General features: G+C 38.3%; 1 protein-coding gene across 5 annotated transcripts in view; it reads right to left on the bottom strand.

Annotated features, from left to right (window-relative positions):
- Positions 1-22,970, bottom strand: part of ATL2 (atlastin GTPase 2) — a 60,271-nt gene that overhangs the window by 36,528 nt on the left and 773 nt on the right. The window contains exon 1 of one of the 5 annotated variants that reach the window (XM_040496557.1): positions 22,749-22,908. The exons of the other annotated variants lie outside the window; for them this stretch is intronic. Coding sequence (XP_040352491.1) covers positions 22,749-22,809 — 61 coding nt within the window. The 5' untranslated portion in view covers positions 22,810-22,908. Of the gene's footprint in view, positions 1-22,748; positions 22,909-22,970 lie in introns of those variants that run through there. 5 annotated transcript variants of the gene reach the window in all.

The raw sequence follows: 22,970 nt of genomic DNA on the forward strand, positions 1-22,970 counted from the left end.
TTTTTCGGATTCTTATGCTACTAAAGCTCTTTCTAGACTCATATTTCACTGAGGATATTCCTTTGTCTGGAATATTCTTTCCATGTTGTTGCCCTAATCAACTCATGCTTATTCCTTAAGCCTCCGTTTAAACATCATTTCCTAAACGTCATTTCCTCAGGAATATCTTTCCTAAGGTTCCTAATCAAGTTTAGTCCTCCTATACTCCCCTAATCTGAATCTACCCATCATTTGAATATTTATGTAAATGCTTATTTATTATAGGTCTCCCCCTCTAGACTGCCAATCCTCTGTTTAAAACCCTCAATTAGCTTCCCACTGTAACCAGAAAATATACAGAAAAAAACAAAACTCTGAAGGTCCTGACCATGACCTCCACAGTCCTATGTGATCTGGCCCTCACAATCGCAATCGGGACCTCTTTCTGTTCCTTGAACAGGTCAAACCTGTTTCCCACCTTAGAATCTTTGTCCTGTGTTCTCCCCTGTCTGGAATGTTCTGTCCCTAGAAACTCATGTGGCTTTATCTTCCATCATCTAGGTCTCAGCTCAAATGTTCTCGTAAGTGTGGCCTTCCTTGACCATTCAGTCTACACACCCTTCCACATCACTTTAACAAAACAGGTTTTGTGGTTTTTTTTTTCCATAGTCCTTTTCAATATCTAAAATAACCCTTTTTCATTTGTTTACATTTCTGCCTTGTATCTCTCCCTCCATAGAAAGTATATACCACAAAAATAAGAATCTCAATCATCCTGTTGGTCACTCTATCTCCCAGCACCCCGAATAGTGCTTGGCACCTAGCAGGTGCTTAATAAATATTTCTTGAATGAAAGAAATTTACACATTTTACTCAGGAGTTTTATACCCACCTGCCCCTAGGTATTTTACAAGCAAATCTGACAATCACATAACTAGTTTGGGAAAATACTTCCAGCAACTCAAGAGTAGTATATTTATCACAAAATTACAGTGAGAAGTATGAAGTTCTACCAATACACTAATTAAAAAAAACCCAAAATGAGTAAGTGCTAAAATATCACAATGACCAAATTTGGAGATTGCTGATTTTGTTAAAACCAACAAACAGTCTTGTTCTTACTGTAAAGAAAGCATTAGTTTCTTAAAAATAAAACAAACAAGGGCCCTTGGGTGGCTCACTTGGTTAAGCATCCAACTCTTGATTTCAGCTCAGGTCATCTCATGATTCGTGAGATCAAGGCCCACATTGGGCTCTGCACTGACAACACAGAGCCTGCTTGAGATTCTCATTCTCTGTCTGTCTCTCTGTCTCTCCCTCTCCCTCCCTCCCTCTCTCCCTCTCCTCCCTCTGACCCTTCCCCACTCACTGCATTCTGCTTCTCTGTCAAAATAAACATTAAAAAATAAAGAAAAACAAACCACTTGTTTTTAACAAGTTATTAACTTGAAATTTCACCTAGATTGGTTGACTACAGTTACCATGTAGCCAATTTTCTTTTATTAGCGTGGATAAAGATAGGTACCTCAGATATACAGGCAGCAGGTGTCTACGTTTTTGTCACCATTTCTAGGCTACAGACTTCTAAAGTGAAGTGCAGCAAACATGTTTCAAAAGCATGATGGAGCACAATGACACGGTTCACTAAGTTTACTCCCCCACCATGATTTCTCTACCATTTTTGTACTAACTACAGACACAGTACTTCATTCATCAAACACTGATATAAGCAACTAAATACAAGAATTGTACATTTCAGGGTGCCTGGGTGGCTCAGTCGGTTGGGCGGCCGACTTCGGCTCAGGTCATGATCTCGTGGTCCGTGAGTTTGAGCCCCGCATCGGGCTCTGTGCTGACAGCTCGGAGACTGGAGCCTGTTTCAGATTCTGTGTCTCCCTCTCTCTGACCCTCCCCCGTTCATGCTGTGTCTCTCTGTGTCTCAAAAATAAACGTTAAAAAGAAAAAAATTAAAAAAAAAAAAGAATTGTACATTTCATCAGACTACCTGTAAACATTAACATTCAGTGATTACCTACAACTGGAAATCTTTTTAAATTTAGCATTGCTCTAAGATTTTAAATTGAAGTTAAATGCTAGGCAGAGAATAGTGATTTTATTTCCATTTTTCAATGCCAAAAAATGACTGAAGTAGACTTCGACCATCCAATAAATTTTCCTGATTCACTGTTTCAAGTCAGTTCTCCCCCACTCTACCGCCTAATGCATCTTTCAAGGTCAAAGCTGAAAGATACCTACAGCAGATCAACTGTTCCTCAGCTATTTCCCCATACTTAACACTAAGTATACTTAACCTATTTGCCACAAGGCCTACAAAAAGACACTTGTCTAAGTGAAAAAAAGATCAGTGGTTGCTAGGGGTTGGGGGGGAGGAGACACGACCAGGTGGAGCACAAGGATTTTGACGGCAGTTAAACTATTCTCCCTGATGCTACAGAGATAGACGCAAGGCATCATACATATGTCAAAACCTACAGAATATACAACCCCATAAATGAAGCCTAATGAAAACTGTGGACTTTGGGGAATAATGATGTGTCAGTGAAGATTCATCAGTTGTAACAAAGGTGCCACTCTGGTGTGGAGCAGGGCAGCTGTTGGTTGGTGTGTGGGGACAGGGGGTGATATGCACTCTGTATTTTCCACTCAATTTTGCTATGAATTGCTCTAAAAAAAGAAGTCTATATATAAAAAAAGACATTTGTCTTTTTGATTGCTCTTTAAACACACTGATCTTAAATCTGCCAAATTCATACAGTCAGTATACATTCCAACAGCAAAATTTACACTTCAGAACTGACCTAGATCCGTCTGCAAACTTCAGGCATAATTACACACTAAGGCAATATAAAAATGCTAGAAATCTGCATTACAATAAAATGTTACTAACGTTACATTATTTCAGCCCAAAATTAAATTTGTAGAGAGAGAACCAAGTAAGGAGTAATTCACTTCTCAAAAGCAATGAAAGTATAGTTACTCAAAAGCAATGAAAGTATAAGTTATTCACATTCCAACTAAAAACTTGAAACAAATTCTTATGGAAAGTAGCCTGCATTCAGTCTACTCAGTCTATTTACAAAAATTAGCAGTTTGACAAAAGCAATGTTTTGGTGTCTGGCACCTGCCCTCAACATTTACACCCTACAACCATATGAAAACAGTATCCAAGTATTCAGAAGTTTATTCTAGCACGTATTTTTTAAAGCCTTAAAGAGTTCATACCATGGCAAACCTATTTGTAGGAATTTGTTGTAAGAAAATAAAGATGCTAGGGGCGTCTGGGTGGCTCAGTTAAGCGTCCAACTTTTGATTTAGGCTCAGGGCATGATCTCTCGGTTCGTGGGTTTGAGCCCCGCATCAGGCTCTGTGCTGATAGCTCAGTGCCTGGAGCCTGCTTCAGATTCTGTGTCTTCTTCTCTCTCTGCTCCACCCCTGCTTGCACTCTGTCTCTCAAAAATGAATAAAGGTTAAAAAAAAAAAAAGAGTACAAAATGATACAACCACTTTGAAAAACTTTTTGGTAATACCGTATAGAAAGTTAAACATTTTTCCCCCCAAAAATCTCTATGCCCAATGTGGGGCTTGAACTCACGACCTCGAGATCAAGAGTCACGTGTTCCATTGACTGAGCCAGCCAGGAGCCCCAGTTAAACATATTTACCATACAACCATCAATCACACCCCTAGGTACTTAAAAGAGAAATTAAAACATTATGACAAAAAAACCTGAAAATGAATGTTCATAGTAGCTTTATTCATAATGACCATATACTGGAAACCACCCAAATATCCATTTACCGGAGAATGCATAAATTGTGTTAAATTCATACAATGGACTATTACTTAGAAAGGAAAAGAAATGGGGGCACCTGGGTGGCTCAGTTAAGTGTCTGACTTTGACTCAGGTCATGGTCTCGCGGTTCATGGGTTCGAGCCCCCTGTTGGGTACTGTCCTAACAGCTCAGAGCCTGGAGCCTGCTTCTGATTCTGTATCTCCCTCTCTCTCTGTCCCTCCCCTGCTCACGCTCTGTCTCTGTCTCTCAAAGGTGAATAAATGTTTAAAAAAAAAAAAAAAGAAAAGAAAAAAGGAAAAGAAATGAATTACTGAAATACACAATTACTGAAATACACAATAAATCTAAAAAGCTATATACTAAGTGAAGGGAGCCACACACAAAATGCCATACTGAGTCTACATACATGAAATTCTAGAAAAAGTAAAACTACAGTAACAGAAAGCAGATCACTAACTACCAAGAGCTGACAGTAGGGGAAGAGAAACTGACTACTGCTACAAACTGAATGTGGGTCCCCCAAATTCATATGTTGAAGCCCTAATCCCCAATGTGATGGTATCTGGACGTGGGGCCTGTTGAGGGGGGGTAATAAGATCCCGGGGGTAGAGCCCTCATGTACGCGATTAGTAAGAGACTTGAGAGAGAGAACCTCTTTCTCCACCTGTGAGGACACACAAGACAGCCATCTGCAAACCAGAAAGGAGGACTGAAACCAAATCAGCTGGCACCTTGATCTTGGGCTTCCCAGCCTTCATAACTGAAAAATAAATGTCTGCTTAAGATGCCCAGTCTATGCTAATTTGTTATAGCATCCCAAGTTAAGACAACTATAATGGGGTACAAGGGAACATTTTCAGATGATGGAAATGTTCTATATCATGATTGTGGTGGTGGTGATGGTGGTTACAAAACTATGCATTCATCGAAACTCATCAAAAGGTACTCAAAACTCAGTGAATTTTATGTAAATAATTTCAGTATGGCAGATTTTGAAAAAAATCACATGCAGCCTATTCCCCTTAGCACTTTCATTTATTAAATGAGAGGATAAAACAGTACAACCAACTTATTAATCATTTTCCAGAACAAAAATATTCTAATTAGTATTGTCCCCATCAAGGAATATTGCCCATGAAGGTTATACTCCAATGTGATGAAAAATTAGAGCTGTCCAGGGGTGCCTGGGTGGCTCAGTCGGTTAAGCAGCCGACTTCCACTCAGGTCATGATCTCATGGTTTGTGAGTTCGAGCCCCTGGTCAGGCTCTGTGCCAACAGCTCAGAGCCTGGAGACTACTTCGGATTCTGTGTCTCCCTCTCTCTCTGCCCCTGCCCCATTGGTTCTCTGTCTCTCCCTCTCTCTCAAAAATAAATAAATGTTAAAAAAAATTTTTTAATAAAAAATTAAAAAAAATTAGAGCTGTCCAATAATTCTGACATTGCTCAAATTCAATTTAAAATGTTTTCTCTTGACCTGAATTCAGGAGCTGGAAAATATAATTTTGATTGTCTCCAATGGTGAAAAACGTACTCCTCTGTAAATGAATTCCTGTGAATCCACTACCTCATCATGCCAAAATATTTTGGTTAGAAAACAAAAAGGTATATGGGTATTGAGGAGGGCACCTTTTGGGATGAGCACTGGGTGTTGTATGGAAACCAATTTGACAATAAACTTCATATATTGAAAAAAAAATAAAATTCAAAATAAAAAAAAGAAAACAAAAAGGTATTAGGAAATTACTAATGGTTATTTTCTTAAAGAACTCAAGACAGCTGTTCATACTGGGGAGGAAGGAAGGGCTTTTTTTTTTAATCCTACAAGTATTTTAAGCATCAACAGATTATACGTATGCTTTCTAGAATACAGGTCTAGAAGATACATAAGGACATTCAAGTTCTAGTACCTATGGCTAAAAATTAGCCTCACTACTTAACATTACATCTAATATATCACTCACAGGGGTTTTAGAGATTAGGCAGCCAAATTCACTCATTTTACAGGTAAGGAAAACACAGGACTAGACTTCTGTTTGCAGGGAGAACTGGGCCAGGTCTTATTAGTGTTTTTCCTCTCCAGCAGGGCTTCTCAAACTTTAACATGCATATGAATCACTTGAGGATCTCGTTAAAATGCAAATTCTGATTCAGTAAATCTGGAGTGGAGCCTGAAACCGCATATTTCTAATTCCAAAGTGATACCAACATCTCAGAACCTAATGAAGTACCAAGGATCACCGTATTTTACAGGTGTTAATATGTAAACTAATTTTATTTTGTAGTTTCTACCTATGTTAAAGTTTTCACAGAAGGAGAAAAATTTTCAAGCCAAACTATAATCCTGTATTCTTCCTGGGAGACTGCTATTATTCTGATGTAACTAACCTCCAGCCTAGCCACTGAGGGTTCTAGAAACAGTGAAATAAGGCAGTGAACGTAGATATCCCTACTTTAAAAATACAAGTGCAGAAAATGTTTTAATATGCTGACATGATATATAGCTGGGGTTGAAAATTATTGGTCTGGAGCCATCATCAGTCACCTGGGTGAGCTATTTATTTATTTATTTATTTATTTTTTAGAAATTTATTGTCAAATTGGTTTCCATACAACACCCAGTGTTCATCCCAAAAGGTGCCCTCCTCAATACCCATCACCCACCCTCCCCTCCCTCCCACCCCCCATCAGCCCTCAGTTTGTTCTCAGTTTTTAAGAGTCTCTTAAAGCTTGGGTGAGCTTTTTAAAACAGTGCTGGGCTTCCCTCCCTCTCCCCCAGACAGAGGCAGCCCAGAATGAGATTACTGACACAAACTTGGACTTCATTAATATAGTTTTTTTTTTAAATGTTTATTTATTTTTGAGAGATACAGAGACGGAGCGTGAGCGGGGAAGGGGCAGATAGAAAGGGAGACAGAATCCGGAATAGGCTCCACACTCTGAGCTGTCAGCACAGAGCCCGATGCGGGGTTCGAACGCACAAACCGGAAGATCATGACCTGAGCCAAAGTCGGACACTTAGCCAACTGAGTCACCCAGGCGCCCCTAATATAGTTTTTTTGAAAAAGAGAAGCAGCTATTAACCAGTCAGGTCCTACAAGAAAACGTTTTAACTATTTGCTCCTATAAAATAGCATTATTAAGAACTCACAAAGTTATTAACTTCTGTCATGTAAAATGGGAACCAGAATGCAAATTGCAAAAATAAAAACTTCAAAGATCCCAGAAGATCTATTAACAATTTCAGGTATCAGATACTTTCCCACACCAGCTCTGCCTGTTTTGCTAATCATTTTGCTAAAAATGCTTTTAAAGTGTATCTAATGTAATTCATCTCCTTCCTTAATTACTGTCAAATCAGGAGAGAAACAAAAGTTGTTTTCTTAGAAGATTCACATATTATTTTTCACTTGAAAACTACTGTTTCCACAGTAACCAGTACTGATGTCACAGAATTTTTGTTGTTCCCATTTAAAGAATACTGAGGCATAAAAATGTTTTTATGAATTCATCTAGATTAAGAAAAATGTAAAACAGACTACAAACATATAAATGCGAGGTTTTTTCCCCAAAGCTTATAACCAAATATTAAGCACTTAAATATAAGTATATTTTGAGATCAGAAACACTTTTCAACTGAAGTTAATTTAAATTAGATTTTTTTTTATTTAAAAAAAAAATTTTTTTTTTCCAACGTTTATTTATTTTTGGGACAGAGAGAGACAGAGCATGAACAGGGGAGGGAGGGGCAGAGAGAGAGGGAGACACAGAATCGGAAACAGGCTCCAGGCTCTGAGCCATCAGCCCAGAGCCTGATGCGGGGCTCGAACCCACAGACCACGAGATCGTGACCTGGCTGAAGTCGGACGCTTAACCGACTGTGCCACCCAGGCGCCCCTAAATTAGATATTTTAAATGAGGCTGCAGTTTATGAAGTCAATTTTGTTAGCTACTTAAGAGATGCTAGAATAAATAATGGCTCAGGGGACTCTAAGCAACAACGTAGAAATTTAGAAAAATTCTGTTTAGGTTCTGCAACCTAAAGTCCTAAGGTTTTTCTCAATTTTCTTCTAAAGTTAAGTCTTGTGGAAAATCTCACCCAAGACACCCCCAACAGTCTCGCATCTGTTCTTATGTACTTTTTTTTTGGGGGGGGGGGGGATATACACTTTTGTTCTGTGGTCCCAGTTGTTAAAGAATTAGAGTACGAAATACTGAAAAAAATGTTTACCGAAGTTATTTATATGCTAGAGGAATTCTTACACATATGCACAAGAAGAGAAAAACAAGGTTTATTGTTCACTGAAGAACTGTTTGAAATTGCAAAAAAAATTTTTGAAACAATCTAAATATTCATAGATAAATAAACCATGAAATAGAAAACTGAAGTTAATAAGATTTAAGTGTGTATACATGGATAAACTTCAAAACCAATGTCAAATAAAAAATCAAACCACAAGTACATACTTTAAGCCACTTACTAAAAATTTTTAAATACAGCACAGTATTGTATATTGTTTATTTTAAAAATACATATATGTTATAGGACTATTAAAAAAACAGGAAACATGTATACCAACTTCAAGATAAGTGTGTGTCTGTGGAAGGAAGGAAGAAACGAAGGAAGGCTGCTTAACAGACCAAGCCACCCAGGTGCCCCAAGCATCAAACTCTAGATCTCAGCTCAGGTCATGATCTCAGGGTTCCTGAGTTCAAGCCCCACATAGAGCTCTGTGCTGACAGCACGGAGCCTGCTTGGTAATTCTCTTTCTGTCCCTACTCCATTCATGCTCTTTCTCTCTCTCTCAAAATAAATAAACTTAAAAAAGATTTTTGTTTAAATAAAAATAAATAAAACTAAAAATGGGTGCACCTGGGTGGCTCAATCAGTTAGGTGTCTGACTTCAGCTCAGGTCATGACCTCACAGCTCATGGGTTCGAGCCCTGCATCAGGCTCTGCGCTGACAGCTCAGAGCCTGGAGCCTGCTCTAGATTCTGTGTCTCCCTCTCTCTCTGCCTCTCCCCCGCTCACGCTCTGTCTGTCTCTCTCAAAAATAAATTTAAAAACATTTTTAAAAACGATTCAAAACAATTAGGGCATATACAATGCATTAGATCTATGCAATGAGCATTTGGACATCTTTAATATTTTTTCTATAATTTTTAAAAACTTTATTTATTTGAAAGAGAGAAAGAGAGCAAGTGGGGGAAAGAGGCAGAGGGAGAATCTCAAGCAGGCTCCAGGCTTAGCACAGATCCCATGATGCTGGGATCATGACCTAAGCAGAAATCAAGAGTTGGACACACAACCAACTGAGCCACCCAGGCACCTGTCTATCATTTTTATAAGTTTGAAATAGGTTATAACTGTTTTCAATGAAGTATTTTGAGTTACTTCAGAATTTACTTCCACAGAAAAAGGAACTTATACTTATCGAATGACTCTATGACTTGAGGCCAGGCACTGTGACAGGAATCCTCTCAACAACCCTGAGACTTAGCAATTATCCCCATTTCAGAGAGATGAAATGTGGACAAAGAAGTTGGGGCTTGGGGGCTTTTTCTTTTCTTTTTTTTTTTTTTGAGTAGGCTCCACGCTGGGAAGTTATTTATATGCTAGAGGAACACTTACACATGTGCACAGGAAAAGAAAAACAAGGTTTCTCGTTCACTGAAGTACTGTTTGAAATTGCAAAAAAAAAAAAAATGTTTTTGAAGCAATCTAAATATTCATAGATAAATAAACCATGAAATAGAAAAAAACTGAAATTAACGAATATGATGTAAGTGTGTATACACGGATAAACTTCAAAACCAAAATGTCAAATGAACTCACGACCCTGAGATCAAGACCTGAGCTGAGATCAAGAGTTGGACAACTGAGCCACCGAGGTGGCCCCTGGACAAAGAAGTTTTTTAAAAAGAAATTCAAGATTCTACAGGTAAAAAGTATACACACTGAGACTTCTATTTAGGTCTTTAATTAAGCCCATGCTGTTTCCTCTATACCAACTGCCTTTCAATGTTACAGGATAATGTTTATAAAAATCATTGTTCCCAGTGATGTATAGTCATAGAAAGGACACTGAAAAACAGCCCATATTTTTAAATAATGTTTATCACTTAAAACAAATCCCTGATATCAGTTCATCTGTTCTCATGAGTAAAAAATGACAAGTACAGATTATGTGTGGGCTTAAAGGGTTTGATTTTGTTTGGGAAGGTGGACTTGTATATATCTAATATTTGAAAGAAATTTCTAGATCCTTAAAGTTCTAGATTAAACTGGAGTTCTGGACAAAAATAATAAGAGTAACCAAAATAATCAAAACTACAGAAAAACAAGTCTCCCTTGACAGATCAACAGGGGAAATAACTGCTATAGCATAGTCAGTCCATCCATAATTTAATTATAGCTGGGCCTGAGTTATACTGCCAATATTTAATTAGCCAAAGCTACACCATAAAACAATGAGTCCCATGTACACTGAAGCTTAAGAAACACCTGGGTGGCTTGCTTGGAATACACTCTTGGATCTCACCTCCAGAGTTGATTAAGCTGATCAGGAGCAGCGTCCAGAAATCTACATTTGTTACTAGCACCCCCACTAACAACCACCAAGGTAATTCTAATGCAGGGGGTTAAAGGATTAGAAGTGGGAGTGCATTAAGTCTTTACCCCTTCAACAAATATTCACTGAACACCTACAATATGGTTCTAAGAATTGTAAGATTCACTAGTGAACAAAATTAAAAAAAAAAAAAAATCCTGCCCTTAGTTTATTACATCCTAAAGATGAAGAAATAGAAAACAAATACATGACATCAGCTGGTGTCAAGCACTACAAAGAAAAATAAAGCAAGTTAAGGGAAATGGAAACAGGGGTTGCTACTTCGTACAAGAGTGGCCAGGCAATGCTTCCCTAATGAGGAAACATTTATTAGAGCAAAGAACTGAAAGAAGTAGATATCTGAGAAAAGAAGTAAAAACATTATTAATAACTTTCCCACTCTATGAAATAATGTAATGTACAAAATAAGTATTTTAGGTGTACCTTTTACTGGAGAACAGAGGAAAATACTTAAGAGTGTCTACTCTGGATTCATAAGTACATAATATCTCTTTAATCCTCAAAATCACTTTGTTGGGTAAGCTAGGAGTTTCCTTGTTTGTATAAAGGAGGACCCTGAGGCTCACATTAAGCAATTTGCAAAGACACGTATTTCCTAAGTAATCAAATCTGGATACACACTCAGGTCTTCGTCAAATTCATCATCTTCCAACTATGCCAAATGAGCATGTTTGTTGAATAAACACAGAGCTGAATACTTACATGCTCAAGATTTCTAGAAAGCTGAAAAAAAAGTTACCAAAAATATAATTTGTTTAAAAAAAAAAAAAACGGAAAAGGGGTTTACTTCTCATCTTTATTAACAAATCTTGGCATATAGCTATTTTTCCCTTTTCCCAAAAGTTTCCTTGTCAAAATTTAATCATTTATACAGTCAGCAAATCATTTATACCATCCCCCAACATGTGGGAAACAATTTTTTTTCTTCATAAGCTTTCTAGAAGGGCAAGTTTTAAATTGCAGATTTTTAAAAGATGAGATGCAGGGACACCTGGGTGGCTGAGTTGGTTAAGCATCCGACTCCATTTTGACCCAGGTCATGATCTCCTGGTTCATGAGTTCAAGCACTGCATCCGGTTCCACACTGATGGTGCAGAGCCTGCTTGTGATTCTCTCTCCCTCTTTCCCTCTGTCTCTGCCCCTTCAGCACTCTCCTCTCTCTCTCTCTCTCTCTCAAAATAAATAAACTTAAAAAAAATTTTTTTTAATAAAATATGAGACGCAATAAAACTGTATTTGCCAATCTTCAGTAAGACATGCATATACAGTTACATGTAAATAAATGTGTAATTCATTGTTTCTTATGGTACACAGTGTGTCATGAATAAGTGAGAAAGGTCCCCCACCCTACCCACTTCAAGCTAGTAGTAATTAGAGAGCAAGGCATTATACTCTATACTTGAGAAATACAATTTGCTGATAATGGTCCTCACTCTTAAGGCTCCGACAAAATAAGTGCAAAAGAACAGTATAAAGAAAGAGCCATGTTCGATTATTTAAACTAGTGTATCAATGAAGACATCCTGGAGAAGGCTGCATCTCTCTGAGCCCTGAAAAGCAGATTAAGGCTAACCTTAAAAGTTTAGGGTAAGAATACTGGGCATCATCCTGAGAGCCATGGAAAATTTGGAAGCAGAGGAGTGATAGGATCAAAGCTGTGTTGCAGAGATAAACCAAAAGTGATGAGTGAGTAAGAAGTATAATGAGAACCTAAAAAAACAGGGAAATCAGATATTAAGCAACTAGAAGAGCCAGAGTACAAGGTGAGAAGCCCGAAGTCAGAAGGTGACAGTAAAAATAGAAAGCAATGAATGCAAGAGCTAGCCAGTTCTTCAACATCCTTCTCTGAACTAGGCAACTGATAACACTAAATTATTCCATATTTTTATAAGGAACATATTCTTTTCTTATAAGTCTTTAAAAAACTATGGTGCACTAAATTTCCATTTCCAAAAGTAATTTTGAAACGGTTACTCTAAGGTTTTCTAACACAGGGATCAGGAATCCATCAAAACCAGAGTAGGTTTCCTTAACTCGGGCAAACAGTTTAATCTGGCCCCAAAATTAACTCAGTAGTAAGTTAAAAGATATTAAATCCATAGAAAAGCGACTGAAATTTGGGATAACCAGTTAGCAAAGGAGTCCTTAAAATACATACACAGGGACCCAAGCTTAAATTTAGAATAAGGTTTTTATGACAAATCTCAAATAGGTATCTGCCAAGACTCTGGAAATAAGATGCTACATTCCATTTTGTCACAACTGTCTACCTCAGATGGCTCATTATAGGAGCAGTTAAAAACAAACAAACAACCAAACAAAAAACAAAAACAAAAGTATACACTCAAATCCCAAACTCGGCTCAATACAGGCAAAATTCCTACTACGAGAACAGCTGTAAAAAGAAAGGAATAGTGCCAAAACAGACAAACATCCTTCTAAGTAGATAAATGTGACTAATTTGAAAAAAACAAAAGGAATAAGAAAGTCAGAGGTTCTCAATATATTCTCCTTTCATCCTTTCTCTAGTTTGGCAACTTTTAGAGTACATGTCAGAGTTTCTTGTGGTAGATAAATACACATGGCTCAAAAACAGGGGTAGCAGGGTGGGGCACGTGGGTGGCTCAGTGAGTTAAGCATCTGACTCTTGATTTTGGACCAGAATCTCACAGTTCAGGAGACTGAGTCCCACGTTGGGATCTCTGTTGTCAGCACAGAGCCTGCTTGGGATTCTCTCTCCCTCTCTCTCTCTGCCTCTCCCCAGTTCATGTTCTCTTGTGCACTCTCTCAAAAAATAAACAAAAATAAATAATTTTAAAAAATAGGGTTAGGGAAACATATCTCCATAGTTTTTAAGAAGTCACATTTGGGGCTATTCAGACAGTTTTTCCAGGAACTATCCAGTTAGTTAAATCAATTCTTTGCTCAACTTGGCTATAAAAACAGCCCACATTCTCTCTTTTTTAATGTTTATTTATTTTTGAGAGAGACAGAGTGCAAGCAGGGGAGGGGCAGAGAGAGAGGGAGACACAGAATCTGAAGCAGGCTCCAGGCTCTGAGCTGTCAACACAGAGCCCAATGCAGGGCTTGAACTCATGAACTGTGGGATCACAACCTGAGCCAAAGTCAGACACTTAACCAACAGAGCCACCCAGGTGCCCCATATTCTTTTTTTATTACACATGCTCTGACACCATTTGATCTTTCAGCTACCACTATCTAATTGCTTTTAAATACTTTTTAAGCATCCCTTTTAGAAAAATTCTTAGAAATAGACAAGTGCTTAAACTATTTTGTAAAAAAAAAAAAAAAAACTTACCAAATACTGCCTATCTTCAAACAAGTAGGATATCCTACACTCGGCCTCCTAGGACCCACTCATTCCTCAAGGCCTGACAAAGCCCACCCTCACACACAGGGGTTCCTACTTCTGAAATTATAAACTTAATGATAAACTTTACTCACAAATATGCATAAGATCTATCTGATCTCCCAACTACATGAAAGCTTAGAACAGGGATCTGTTCTACACTTTTCCACACCAGTACTCATTACACACAACTGAAAAGCCCTTTCAAAAGGTAGGTGTTCAATATGTCAACTGATAGCATCAAGGGAAAAAAAGCTAGTTCTTTGTCTAAAAATGGTCTTCTATCAGCCTGCCCTACTCCCCCCCTCTTTTCTCCCAAAAGAAAACAAGTCCCAGCCCTTTCAGGCTCTCTTCATCCTGAAGGGGTGATAACTTTCTTTGTATAGTCAATATATGCCAAGTGCTTTTAAGACATTATCTTTTAATCTAAAAACTTCCAAAGTAGGTTTCTTTTAGTTCAGGAAGTTGAAGCTTGGTGGTGGGACAATATGAACGCAGCTCCTAAGCTAGGAACTTCTATCACACTATGGGCACCAAAGCAGATGCACATACTCTGTCATTAATGAGTCAGAAACAAACAATATCTCAGGAAGAATTCAAAACAGTTAAAAAAAAAAAAAAAGAGAGAGAGAGAGAGAAAGAAAAGAAAACCCTCTAGCATACCTAAAGATTCAGAAGAGACGAGCATCAGTAAAGTGACAAGCTGCCGATTTATTTAAGAAAAGCATTCATATGGAGCCATTTTAAACGTTTAAAAAAAAAAACACTATTCGCCAACCCCCTTCCCCACAAAATTAAAAAGCAAATATGAAAAAGAATTTCTTATACACAACAGGACTTTTACAAAATAGTAAGAGTAACACTGAGATGGTCCAAGATTATAAAAATGCAATTAATAAAAAGTTCTGAGTTCACACACTGTTACCATATTAAAATTTCAAGATCAACTGTAATCAATGAAATGCAAATGCAACAGTAAGGTCCTCATTTTTACCTATGTGTTGGCATTCATTTTTAAATAACAACATCCACGTGTGAACAGAAGTATTTGTAAACAAGTACAAACCTAACCCAAATGAACACAGAATATATGGTAACAACCTTTCCAAATGATTTGCTGATGTGTCTTCAATCTTGAAAACGTATAGGTAGTTTGACCCACCTACTTTTAAAACCATATCCTAAGGTCAAAATTTATCTACAAAGATGTTTCGCCAGCATTGTTCACAAAAAAATCCCCATTTTTAATGCCACTTTAAAAATCATGTTGTAAAGATTATTTAATCACACAAGGAAATACAATATGGAATGAAAAAGTGAATTACAGGGGCACCTGGGTGGCTCAGTCGGTTAAGCGTCCGACTTCGGCTCAGGTCATGATCTCACAGCTCGTGGGTTCGAGCCCTGCTTCAGGCTCCGTGCTGACAGCTCAGAACCTGGAGCCTGCTTCGGATTCTGTGTCTCCCTCTCTCTCTGCCCCTCCCCCGCTCGTACTCTGCCCCTCTCTCTCTCTCTCTCTCTCTCTCTCAAAAGTAAATAAAACATTAAAAAAATATTTTTTAAAGAAAAAGCAAATTACAAAATTACAGTAAGATCCCAATTTAGGAAAAATTAAATTATGCATTCAAAAAGGATATATACTAAAAGATGTACACTAAAATGTTAGCAGTACTTATGGATGTAGAAATGTTGGGGTTCAGGGCCGACGGCCAACAAAGAATCTTAAGACCTCTTGAGTGCAAAAAGGTGGTTTTATTAAAGCATGGAACGGGCTCCATGGGCAGAAAGAGCTGCACTAGGGTTGTGATGGATGACTGATTACATACCTTCAGGTTAGGAGGGGGCTTAGGGACACTGCAAGTCTCTAAGGAATTTTGGAAACAAGGTTTCCAGGACCTTAAGGGGGCTAGCTACTGTTAGGAAAAGTTCATTTATTACTGTCTAATAAAACCTTAGTCACGAGATCCTTGAGATGTATATCAGTGGGCCATATACTTGGAGGATGATTGCTGACATGTATTTGGGGGGTAGAGATAAAAGAAGTTTCCAAAGGAGTTTTTATATGTTAAAATAGACTTACAGAATCCTCTAGGACCCTAGAGATCGGGATAATGTTAAGCTAATATTGCCTTTTGCCCTTAGCAAAGTGTCATCATTGAGGCAGCTGAGTTCCTAGAGGAAGGTCACTATGCCTGTCTCAAAGACTTGTCAATGGGCTATAAGTAGCAAGGAAATTTAATTTTTTCTTTTGCCTTTGTTTCCCATATCACTTACCACTAGTTGATATTATTTTTATTTTCTTCTTTTTTATTTTATTTATATTTTCCAAAGTCTATAAAGATTTACTGCTTTTGAAATTTTACAAAAATTAAAACTTTTACAAGGTATAAATTATCCATGACTTGTATTAGATTAAAAGCTCTGACCAATCACAAGTTCAGCTATAATTTAAATGCAGTACATTTCTATCTTAATATCTAACTGTAAGACATTTGGCATCAACAACATTGTTCAACCTTTCTGAGAACTTCTAGCCTACACTTCAGAATTTGATAAACAATACCCAAGGCCACTGCCATTCTCCTGCAATAAAAAGTCTCTCAACTCTAAACAAAATTTCCACAGTTCATACTGACACATCTATTTTAAAATTAAAGGGCTGATGAAAAGAAAGCGATTTCTGAAGATGTGATTAACAAAGGTCTTCAAAAAAAAATCTCAGAAGAAGGATGATTTCGTGTCAAAGTTTCCCTACAACTTACTTCAAAAAAATCAACTCCTTCCCATTCTGATAAAAGTGAATTTAATCCAACTTTTAATATCTCATGAACCCATTCATTCAAATATGAAAAAGTAGCTCATTTAGCATTTCAATTTCACCCCCTTTAAAAAGTTTCTTTATAGAAGGCTTTAAAGTTTCTAAAGTGCCTTCACAGACTATTTAACAATCAAAAAACAAAAAACAAAAACCCTGTAAATTTGCTTAAGTTTACTAGGGCAGATATTACCCACCAGGAAGGAAAAAATGTTATTATAGAGCTAGCATTAAAACCTCCATTCTAAATTAAAGCCTCCATTCTAAATCCATTCTGATGATCATAAGTGTATAGAATTCAAAAGTAAGTCTTTGGTTAAAATAATATGTCCTAAGCACTATCCATGGCTCTACTATAAATGATTATTACATGTAGGGGGAAAAAAGCTTTTAATGGGATTCACAATTTGTATAATTTCAAGTCAATCATTCTTTTTTTTTTTTTAATTTTTTTTTCAACGTTTATTTATTTTTGGGACAGAGAGAGTCAGAGCATGAACGGGGGAGGGGCAGAGAGAGAGGGAGACACAGAATCGGAAACAGGCTCCAGGCTCTGAGCCATCAGCCCAGAGCCTGACGCGGGGCTCGAACTCACGGACCGCGAGATCGTGACCTGGCTGAAGTCGGACGCTTAACCGACTGCGCCACCCAGGCGCCCCTCAAGTCAATCATTCTTGAGGCACTCTTGGGCATAACGGACCCGTTAGATTCTACACATTTACTGTCTGAAAAGTCAATGCACTCCACTTGGAAACTGCCATGACCTTAACTAAGAAATTACTTCATACTGAATCTTATAATTGAAATAGACAATTTCAGGGGCACCTGGGTGGCTCTGTCGGTTGAGCCCCCGACTTCAGCTCAGGTCATGATCTCAACAGTTTGTGAGTTCGAGTCCCGCATCAGGCTCTGTGATGACAACTTAGCTCCTGGAGCCTGCTTTGAGTTCTGTGTCTCCCTCTATCTCTGCCTCTCCCCTGCTCACACTGTCTCTACCTCCAAAAAATAAATAATCTTAAAAAAAATTAACAATTTCAGAAGACTGTTTTGCCATATGATTAACTGATTCTCTAAAGTGCAAGTTTATTAAAATGAAGACGGCTGAGAAATATGCATGTATATTTTTATCTTATAAAAACTAACAAAGGTCTTTCAAGTCACCTATTGTGAAACTTAACTTTTAGTTCAGAGTCTCATCTTAAATACTATACATTATAGTAATAACTACCATCAACAGAATGTTTGCCGGTGGGTTAAGAGCATTTATCACATTTAATACTTGCAATACCCCTAATCATGAACACATTATCAGCATTTTACAGATAAAGTTAAAAATGCACCCACTACCCTTGCTCAAAATAAACCTTTGCCCACATTGCAGTGAAAAAAAAAATTAGAAGAGACTGATTGCAACTATACACATCTATATAACAGCATAGTCAAATTGGCACATTCTTACATGTACATTACTGTCTCTTACACACAGACAGCTTTACAAGTTACAGAACACTTGTACCTGTCATCTCACTTGTTCCCACAACAGCCCTATCATGGGATTATCATCACTGCTGTATGTGCGGGGCTTCAAGGCTCAGAGAGTTTAAGTGATGTCACTCAGCTTTTGATTCCTCATTCTTTCCCACTGCACTATCTTGCTTCTCTGTAATTAAAGAAACATTACCCCCACAGAGTATTATGCAATAAAAAGATGAAATGTACTATAGATCCTTGATAAGCTCTTTCAAAGTTACATAGTTCACCAACAAGTTACTAGAGTTACTGGTTATTTTGATGCCAGTCACAGAAATATAATTTGTATGAATAATTTCTATTAAGATAGTACATTACCCAGGCATCCCCTAGATCCTACCTGTACTGGTCAGAAAACTAAACCCCAAATTAGTCAAAATGTACACTATCTCCTTGGGAATATAGAGAATGTATAAATAAGTCTTTCATGACTTAACAATTCCTTCTAATAGATATCACCTGCCCATAAAACCGCCTACCTACAGCCATTTATCCCACAGTAGATAGTGAGGGTGGCTACTTAAATACACATTTTACAAAAATCTACCTAAGTTTAGCAAATACATGTACACCTAAACACAGAGAGATAGGATTACCAATAACTTGAAAAATCATTTGTAAAATAGTCATCTTGGCTTTGCACTTCTGAATATTTTGTATTTGTCAATGTACTTAATAAGCAAAGTTGTTCTACTTCGTGAATTCTACTTCTTTCTATGAATTCTTCTTTCTACCTTTTCCCTTTCTACTTTAAAATCTCCTACTCCACTTAGTGACTTGCTCTATCGTTACTCATTAACTGTCCCAATCCTTAAACAACTGAAGTTAAAATTGTTGAAGGAAAAGGCACTTAAAATGGTTACTCTTTCTGTCCAGCTGTATATAAGTCCAATGTCTTAATTAATCTAGATGATGCAAAAAAGAATCTCCTGGTAGAGAAACGACATGTACAAAATTGGTGAAAAAGGTTTTGGGGTTTGTTTGTTTGTTTATTTTCAGTAGGGGGGGGGGGGGGGCCAAGCTGGATTTACAAGTCACAACTGCTTTTTGTCCTGCCTATCCTTCAGGCATCCCTAAGGCTCACTATGAAGATGACAGAAACAAACACAAAATCTTCAAGTTAGAAGTTGATCTGACACTGACATGAAAGCAAGCACTGATTTCATATGAATGTTGCAGAGGTGGTGATGATTGGAGAAAACAGTTCCCAGATTGTAAACGTTAACTGAAGATACTGACACAATTAAAAAAAAAAAAAATCACTAAAGGAATGTATATAATATTGCTCTTGGGGCGCCTGGGTGGCGCAGTCGATTAAGCGTCCGACTTCAGCCAGGTCACGATCTCGCGGTCCGTGAGTTCGAGCCCCGCGTCAGGCTCTGGGCTGATGGCTCAGAGCCTGGAGCCTGTTTCCGATTCTGTGTCTCCCTCTCTCTCCGCCCCTCCCCCATTCATGCTCTGTCTCTCTCTCTGTCCCAAAAATAAATAAACACTGAAAAAAAAAAATTTATAATATTGCTCTTGTGTTTTACAGTAAGAGTTGTTGCTCTCAGACTGCGTAAAACAAAATTTATTCATGTTTTCTGCATATTAAAAAATCCTATTGTATCAACTGGTAAGCTATTAAATGCCTATAAAACTAAAAAAAAAAAATCATTAGTATGATTTCAGACATCATTCAACAGTTTTACCCTGGCATTTCTAATTATGCCTGTGATAATTTTCAAGGAAGAAAGACCCATACTCTCCTCCAAGTCTACAGGGGTAAGAGTGCCTCTGAGTAGTTTCTGTGACTGTAGACAAGTCAAAATCACTCCCTCCAATGGGATCTCTCAAAAGCAGATTTTAAGAAAGAAAAAAAAAAAGATCAAAGCAAGATGTTTAAAGCACTTTATAAAATATCAAGGATTATCCTATTGCCACCATATTTTCAGACTGGTGGAGTTTTTTCAACTACTCACTTTTGAAGCTATAGAGAAAGCCCTCAACCATTCTTCTGTACTAGAGGTGATAGGGAACAGTAAAGGATAGGAAGAAACTTAACATGGGTAATGAATTCATTGGGGGATCAAGTTCAGCAACTCAATACTCACATCTATCTTCCTTAAGTTAAATAATGCCCAAGAAAGTTAACATACCTGGATTTTAGAACCCTAAAATGGTTACACAGAATACCATTACATTTTTTTAAAGAAAAAAAAAAGGGGGGGTTTCCCTGTAGCCACCCCAGAGAAAACTTCTGTAAAGCAATAAATCACCGTTACAAAAAAGTTTGACTTCCACTCCCATTCCTTACATTTCTGTCTCTTAACTTTGAGAGCCTGCCAAAAGGCTTTGCTCACAATCATGTCAAACAAGTATTTGAAACGAGCATAAACAATTTTTTAATGCATCTTGCTAAAAAGTATCGTGATTTAAAAAAAAATTTTTTTTTAATATTTATTCATTTTTGAGAGACAGAGTGCGAGCAGGAGAGGGGCAGAGGGAGAAGGAGGAGACACAGAATCCGAATCAGGCTCCAGGCTCTGAGCTGTCAGCACAGAGCCCAACGCGGTGCTCGAACCCACGAACCGTGAGATCATGATGACCTGAACTGAAATGGGACGCTTAACCCACTGAGCCACCCAGGCGTCCCTCTCACAATATGTCTTGAACTCCAGCATGGAACGAGGTGACAGTTTTCCAGGTACTCTTAACAACTGTTTAATACTAGACAGGTGGAAAAAGCACAATTTTGGAAAAGGTCTAACAATTTCAAGAAAGTTACTTTCACTTGTGAATATTCAAAAATTTTATCCTAAAGTTAAAACATAGTGGCAAACTAAAATCGAATCCCAAATGGACACACTTAAGGCCAGAATCTCATTTTAACTCACAGTTTATTTTCCCTACAATAAATGCCTCTTAACTGTAAGGCAGATCTTTCTTCACCAAATAAAGAATTTCCAGGAATTTTGAAACACCTTACTAAGGAGATTTAATCACATCCACAGATTCCTATCATCCCACAAAGCCATTAAAATACAAGAGTACATAAGTACTTTATAAAGATTGTACATTCCTAAAGAGAGTAAGCATTTCTCTTAAGAGACACAAAGCACCTTCGTAAGATTGAGCTACTGGAGTGGCACCTGACTCACCCCAACTCAGTTCTTCAACTTTACTTATTCAGAAAGCAGAGGGAGACAAAGAGTTGCTTCTACAAAGTCAAAAACAGATGAGTCCCTACTCATTCACAGCCTGTCTGCAAGGACTTTAAACACAAATCTTAAGAAGTTTTTTTTGGATTTTAATGTAGTATTGAGAGACTTCAGAGCAAATTAGCAGGTTTTAGGCAGTCATTTGATAGGTATCGTTACCAAGTGAAGGGCTACCTCCAGAGTAGGAGGAAAAAAGCACACAAACACCTCTGAGTAGCAGACAGAACATTTAATAAATAGTGAGCCCTATTTATCAACTCTTAAGAATCACATCTCTTTCCAATGTACCACAAAATAAAAACAATGTTCATCACCATGACTAAGTCATAAAGTTATGCTTCTCCTAATAAGGCAAGTACATAAAACACTCTGAAACTACATCTAAAACGGTCACCTTAAAAATATATATATATAAAGCACAAGAGCTTACACACACACACACACACACACACACACTACAGACCCCTAGGATCCAAAAGATCTAAATTAATCAATCCATCAGCATTCCAAAACTAATTATTTGAGAATTCCAACCAGAAGAGATCTAAAGCAAAACCCTTCTTCTCTGGTTGTATTTTGGTTTTTCTATGTAAACAGTTCTGTCAAGTGCTTTTTTGGGCAGGCAATAATAAAATAAACTTTATTTCCTGTTCTTTATCCCGTATCAAAACTCTAAAGTTTATCATCGCCTCTGACATATGGTCACCACGTCCAAGGGTTACTATGAATGATGAAATACATAGTTCACATAAACTTTTCTCTTGAAGTGTCTTCATGGATAACATCTTATCAAAATGTTTTACATCTCATCTCACTAAACCTTTATCAGATTGTGGAAAGAGGAATCTGAAGAACACAAGTTCACGTTTAGTGTAGTTTATAAAATCTTCTCTATGCCCCGGCCATACTTCCCTAACCGTAAGCTTTTACTGTTTATAAGCATTTGAAAAACTTCATGCCTTTAAGTACTATCAAAATTCTCAATCAGGATTTCAGGCGTTCGGTTCACACCACAGCAAAAGATCAAATGCCGAACTCCTAAAAATAGGGGTGTTAGGAGAGGGACACACAACACTCCGCTGCCAAAGCAAATGCGTCTTGGAGGGGGCAGGGGCGCTCCTGGTACACGTACAGTAGGAGCTCACATTCAGCAAAACCGGGGAGCGAAGGATCAGGTGACTTCACACCACAGACCTTTCAGTCTGATCGGGCCTCACTACCGTCTGGGTGACTAGTAAACGGCTCACAAGCCTAGTTTAACAACTAAATCTGGACTTGCATCCTAGCCACGCGCAACCGGCGGGAGTGGGTTCGGGGGCCGAGGAGCCCCGGAACGCGAGCCCCGGGGCACAGCCCTGGCCTGCGGACTGCGGTTCCCTCCTGGAAGGGTGTCTGGAGAGCTTTCCGACCTGGCAGCGAGGTGTCTGCTCCCCCCACGCGCTCCGCGTCCTCCTCCTCCGTGGAGCCCATAAAGCCCTAGCCACTCCGTCCTCCCTTTCTGAGACAGAGGGCAGCGAGTGCCCGCCAGCAGACAGATCGCCCTGCCGCGTCCGGAGCTCTCCAGCACCCAGCCGCTGCGCCGCCGACTTCCCCGCGCCCCCGGCCTGCGGCCCCGGCTCAAGGCCGCCCCC

This window comes from Herpailurus yagouaroundi, unplaced genomic scaffold (assembly GCF_014898765.1).
Source record: "Herpailurus yagouaroundi ecotype Mexico unplaced genomic scaffold, PumYag 188, whole genome shotgun sequence".
NCBI classification, from domain to species: Eukaryota; Metazoa; Chordata; class Mammalia; order Carnivora; family Felidae; genus Herpailurus; species Herpailurus yagouaroundi.